Source organism: Candoia aspera, chromosome 3 (assembly GCF_035149785.1).
Source record: "Candoia aspera isolate rCanAsp1 chromosome 3, rCanAsp1.hap2, whole genome shotgun sequence".
Taxonomy (NCBI): Eukaryota; Metazoa; Chordata; class Lepidosauria; order Squamata; family Boidae; genus Candoia; species Candoia aspera.
In genome coordinates, this window is record NC_086155.1 from 51,924,282 (window position 1) to 51,929,782 (window position 5,501).

At 44.6% G+C, this 5,501-nt stretch overlaps 1 protein-coding gene across 1 annotated transcript; it reads left to right on the forward strand.

Annotated features, from left to right (window-relative positions):
* Positions 1 to 598: 598 nt before the first annotated feature.
* PIM1 (Pim-1 proto-oncogene, serine/threonine kinase) lies at positions 599 to 5,232 on the forward strand. The gene is made up of 6 exons (XM_063297651.1): positions 599 to 843; positions 1,074 to 1,180; positions 1,355 to 1,405; positions 1,554 to 1,920; positions 3,331 to 3,507; positions 3,908 to 5,232. Exons 1-6 carry the CDS (start codon positions 762 to 764, stop codon positions 4,063 to 4,065), a joined length of 942 nt encoding a protein of 313 aa, XP_063153721.1. The 5' UTR covers positions 599 to 761; the 3' UTR covers positions 4,066 to 5,232.
* The last annotated feature ends 269 nt before the right edge of the window (positions 5,233 to 5,501 follow it).

Sequence of the window (5,501 nt, forward strand, 5' to 3'; positions counted from 1 at the left end):
GAGTCATTCGGAGGAGTCTTAAGCAGAGTCGGCGTGGGTGTATCTGCAGCCGTTTCAGGGAGCTCTCTGCCATACGTATGTAAGTGTGGCAGGGAGCTTCCTGCCTGAAACGGCTGCATGATATGCAGCAGGCATGAAGGAGAACGATATATGCAACCCCTGAATTTTATCCGTCATGCTTCTGGTAATGACACAATGGCGAGAAAAAGAGGGGCAACCACTTTTTTGCATTTCCCTTACATAAAAAAAAAAAGCAATCCTCCAAGGACTCCCTCTCCCCCACCGCTTTCTTCCTTTTCCCGCCAAGTCTCTCAGCCCTTTTCAGCCCCCTCCTCCCGGTCTCCTGCTTCTCATTCTTGCCCTCTCCCCCCACCCCTTTCCCCCCTTCTTTGGCGCCGTTTTCTTCCCGCCACGTCGAGCCTCCTCAGCAGTCCATTCTGACGAAGAGGCCCGGCGCGGGCTGCCAGCTGCAGCTGCGATTGGCCGAGGCAGCGCCAGTGGGCGGAGCCTTCCCGGACTGGAGACCTGCCCGCCGGCTCTCCCCGGCTCCACCCCAGCTCTGCTCCCTCCCACTTTTACTACAGGCGGCTGGAGCCGGGCCGCCGCGCCACACGGGAGGGAGCAGGCTGGCCCGGCACGACCCCGCCCGCAGCTCCCGCCCGTGCCTAGGAGACGGCAGTTGTGCCGCCGCCGCCGCTTCCTCCGAGACATTGCCGCTGCTGTCAGCCCCGGCCTGCCTGGAACACGCGGACAGGGCGGGGATGTTGCTCTCTAAGATCAACTCACTGGCCCACCTATGTTCGACGCCCGGCGGGGATCTGCACCCGGTCAAGCCGCTGCCAGGTCAGCTAGACGAGGACGGGAAGGAAGAGGGGATGTGGGAGGCAGGGGGCTGGAACACCAGTAGGGAATAGTCAGTCGATGGGTGACCTGGAAACACCTCACATGATCAAACTCGGTTTAATGAGGCAGGGACTGGATTGGGGTTGGGGGATTCTTTTGCTTTGTTTTGAGAGGGGGGGCAAGGAAAGGTCTGACAGGGCTTAATGATCTTTCCTTCCTGCTATTTGTAGGAAAGGAAAAGGAATCCCTGGAAAAGCTGTACCAGGTAGGCCCACTGCTGGGCAGCGGAGGCTTCGGCTCTGTCTACTCGGGCACCAGGCTGGCAGATGGAGCTCCGGTGAGTGATGGATTTCTGGTGGAGCGTGCCCTCCCGCAGCCTTCATCATTCCCTATTGTTTTTGCCCTTCCTGCCTCCCCAGTACATCGGTATTGTCCTTTAACCATTTTTTTTTAGCATTGGCTGCTATCTATACTAATTTTCATTCCCCACCCCCACCCTCCGTTTTTGAAGGTGGCCATCAAGCATGTGTCCCGGGACCGGGTTTCCGACTGGGGAGAACTGGTAAGTTACAGGGAAGGGAGGAATGCTTGGGGTTTGTTATTGTACAAACATCTACAGTCAGGATTGGATGTTGTGCTGTGTGGATCAACTTGCTCTCCTGCTCACAAATCTTTTTTTCCCCCCAACCCTCTTCCCATTCTTTATGCAGCCTGGTGGAACGAGGGTACCAATGGAGATTTTGCTCCTGAAAAAGGTCAGCTCAGGATTTCGAGGGGTGATCCGGCTGCTGGATTGGTTTGAAAGGCCAGACAGTTTCATTTTGGTTTTGGAAAGGCCCGATCCCGTTCAAGACCTCTTTGACTTCATCACAGAACGAGGTGCTCTACCTGAGGATTTGGCCCGTAGCTTTTTCCGTCAGGTGTTGGAGGCAGTTCGACATTGCCACAGTTGTGGTGTCCTGCACCGGGATATCAAAGATGAGAATATCCTGATTGACTTGAGCAATGGAGAGCTCAAACTTATAGACTTTGGATCTGGAGCACTGCTCAAGGACACAGTGTACACGGACTTTGATGGTGAGTGTTGTAAGTTTTCGTTCACAACTATGAGCCAGGGAGTTTCATTCCTGAAATATTGTGTTCCCTGGGTTGTGTTTTGGGTAATTTTAACAACTTGTCTTTCCTCTGAAATAAATTTGATTCTGATAATCCATTGCCTACATAAAATTGCTGTTGCTAGGAGATCTAATGTCTATTTGTGGTTAACCTTTACTGCTTATTTGAGATTGCTTTTCTGTAAGTCCAGTGGGACTTACTTAAAATGTGAGGATAGGAAGGGAAATACCTTGGGCAAAAGATCTATTGCAGATTGTTTTCAAGTTATGGTTACTAATTCACCTGCTAGATATGGATAGATGCTGAGCTGCAAATAAAATATGCCTGCAGTCTTTTTTATATTTTAAATACTAGTCTAGCTATGGGACCAAATGTATAGACAGCATGCAATTTTCCTGTGTGGTAGACTGAAGACAGGTTTTTGTATTTTGTTCAGGGTGATGTCTGGGTATGAAGCCAAGAGGAGGTTACTGTTGAGCTGTATCTGCAGACTCACTAAATTAATCATTTCAACAGGGAAGCTGCATTTCGTCAGGGCATGAATGCTGTGAAATTTTATCTAGAAGAGATCACTTTACAATAACCTCACTTTAGGGCTAAGAAATGCAAATAAATAAAGTTTTGTCTTTTTAAAGCATGTTTGTAGTGACGGGGGTGGGATTTAAGCATTAAGATTAGAATAGAAATATGATCTGCATGTGTATACAAACTGTTCCCAGAAAACAAACCAAACTGCTTGCATTGCTAACAGACTCATTGAAAGACTCACAGCCGTTTACTTCAAAATCAAAAATCACTGTTGGCTGTGTAGTTTGTTTTTTTTGTCTGGGTTCCCAAATGGCATGAGCTGCCTTGCATTTTTTGTTTTGTTTTTAATTTAACGGTTAATGACCAGGGGTGGGTTTGCTGCCTTTTTTTTTGGCGCTTTCCCAAGCTTCTAGTGCCCCCTTGTGGATTACATGGTATCTTTTTACAACTCAAAGTTTGTAAACAACAATCACGTGGATGGAAACCAGGCAAGCAGCTCTGACCTCAGTATCCTTGCTTCCTGCCAGCAGAGGGAGAGATCAGACACTACAACAGAGACAGGTATAGCTATGCCAGGAGTTTCTAGCATTGCACGTACACAGTGCAGTCTAAGCTTCTTTAATAGGCAAATGGTATAAAACTTTTTAAAAATGAAATACATACCAGCCTTTCCATGGTTGAAAATTAGATCTTTTTCAGTTCCTGGGCCTCTTGACCAGTGTCCATGGAGATTGTCTAAATTTATATCATGTTACTAATAATATGCTGGAGATTTAAGAGTACTTGTATCTGAATTCTATAATTTCTTTAGCTTTCTTGATGAGATCTATCATCTCTTTTCAGGCACTCGAGTTTATAGTCCTCCGGAATGGATCCGATATCACAGATACCATGGCAGATCCGCTGCTGTCTGGTCACTTGGGGTATTACTCTATGATATGGTGTGTGGGGATATTCCTTTTGAGCATGATGAAGAGATTATAAAAGGCCAGGTCTATTTCCGTCAAAGGGTTTCTTCAGGTAAGTGTTAATTTGGGCGTGAGTGAAAATCTGCCTGGAATCACAAATAACTTGTGTTTAGTATATTGGGTAGGCAATAATATGTAAGTGTCATCAGTCACATAAGCAACATCTTAGAATGTTTTTGATGACTGCTTTTAGCCACAGTGTAGAAGCTAGTATTCCTAAAATATTGGGGCTTTTCAAAATTTGCTTGCTGCCAAACTTCAAAGAATTCTGACTTTATATAACTTTGGCAAAGTAGTACAGCATTCTGGATGAATTGATCAGTTTTAGCTGTGCAAAGCAATCTCATTTTACTAAATTACCTATGGAGATTTTGCAGTGGCATTTATAATGTCCTACTTTGTAGATGTTCTTCATCAGTGAACCTTTGCTAATTTTGTGCTTTTTTTTTTAGAGTGTCAGCATCTCATTAAGTGGTGTTTGGCTCTGAGGCCTTCTGACAGGCCATCCTTTGAAGACCTTCTGAATCATTCTTGGATGCAACATGTTCTTCTGCCTCAGGAAACAGCTGAGATCCACTTGCACAGTCTAATTCAAGAATCCAGCAAATAGTGTGTCTCATCCTTCTGAGGAGCAAAACAGAATTTTGCCCTGTTTGATCTGGCGGAGTGAGGACTTTTATAGGAATGCGATTCATCTTTTTCCAGACACAGGCTGCCTGAAGACTTTCCAAACCTGAAGAAGCAGATCTCTTGTGGGAGAGTGGACTTGCTGTTTGGGAGCCTGTATTACAAATCTTCTCACCACTAGACGAACTGGACAAGCCCATAACTTGCTGAATCCTAGAATATGAAATGAGTGGTGCAGAGAACTAGAGGAGATATTTGGTACAAGAGAAGGGAGGGAGTTAGTGATTTGGACTGGCTACCTGTCTTCACTGTGTTACTACCATGTTCTGAGTGCCTTCAATTGCAAACTGAGCTGTGCTGGGGGAAAATACTTGAACATCCCTTGACTGCTGCTGTCTCAAAGGTTTACCTGGCTTATAATTCCAGTTTCAAAAGACCTGCTTCAGAATGAGGGAGATAACATTAGCAATCCTAATTGCTGTCCAGTATGAACTCTGTGTTTGCTTTTGCAGCCTTTTGAACATGAAGGCATCCTCTAGTGCACAAACAATGCAACCCTAAACTGTAAATTTGTACAGAACAATACAAGAACAAAATTTGGTGTACAGAAGATTGTAGTTATAATATTTTTACTTCAGTGTTTTTAATTTATTTCTAGGGTTTTAAAAATGGAATATCCTAACTTGTAGGATTTTATTTATTTTATTTATAAATCATGTGAATTCTTGACATGCACCTCACTGCTATGGTTGTTGACCTGTTCTCCTGCTACATTTGCTCCCACTTTTCCCCCCCATATTCTCAAATTCCTCCTCCTACCTTTTTTGTTTGATGTCTTGCTTCTTCATGGGGCAGTTGACTGCCCCATCACCTGTAAATATTTCCAACTGTTAGTTTCAGCCTCCCCACATATTTGAGACATGTTTTCACTGGTATTGTTGGGGAGGATATGTGTAGATAGCATGTGTATATAGTGCCGTACTTTGAAAGGGAGTGAGATGCCCTGGACTTCAACACTGTCAAACTTGTTTCAGTAACTTGGTGTGTAGTCTGCTGGTTTTTTTAAATAGCTAATACTGTACAGGGAATTCAGAAATGCTATTTTTTTTATACATGCTGTTTTAAATAAAAATGGAATCACTTGATTTAATCAGACTACTGGATATTTAATGATCACAAGTCTCATTCAGTTAAAAACTTCTGCTCTAACTCTGTAAATCACTCCTGTCTCTGCCTAGAAACTCTCAGCAAAGAAATGAGTCTCAAGCTGACCAGATAGTGATCTAGCCATGACAACGGATTGATGTTAATGTCCTCCACTCTCAGATCACAAACTAGATGCTCTGAGGTGAATACCAGGTCCAATGTGTGCCCATCCCCCATGTGAGTTGATGATATGACTTAAGACAGGCCTATAGT

Bases quoted from the DNA above. Each gene is read 5' to 3' on its own strand.
- PIM1 (XM_063297651.1), top strand. From the start codon at position 762: ATGTTGCTCTCTAAGATCAACTCACTGGCCCACCTATGTTCGACGCCC. The intron at 1,406-1,553 runs GTAAGTTACAGG...TTCTTTATGCAG, and splicing joins TTTCCGACTGGGGAGAACTG to CCTGGTGGAACGAGGGTACC. The intron at 3,508-3,907 runs GTAAGTGTTAAT...TTTTTTTTTTAG, and splicing joins CCGTCAAAGGGTTTCTTCAG to AGTGTCAGCATCTCATTAAG.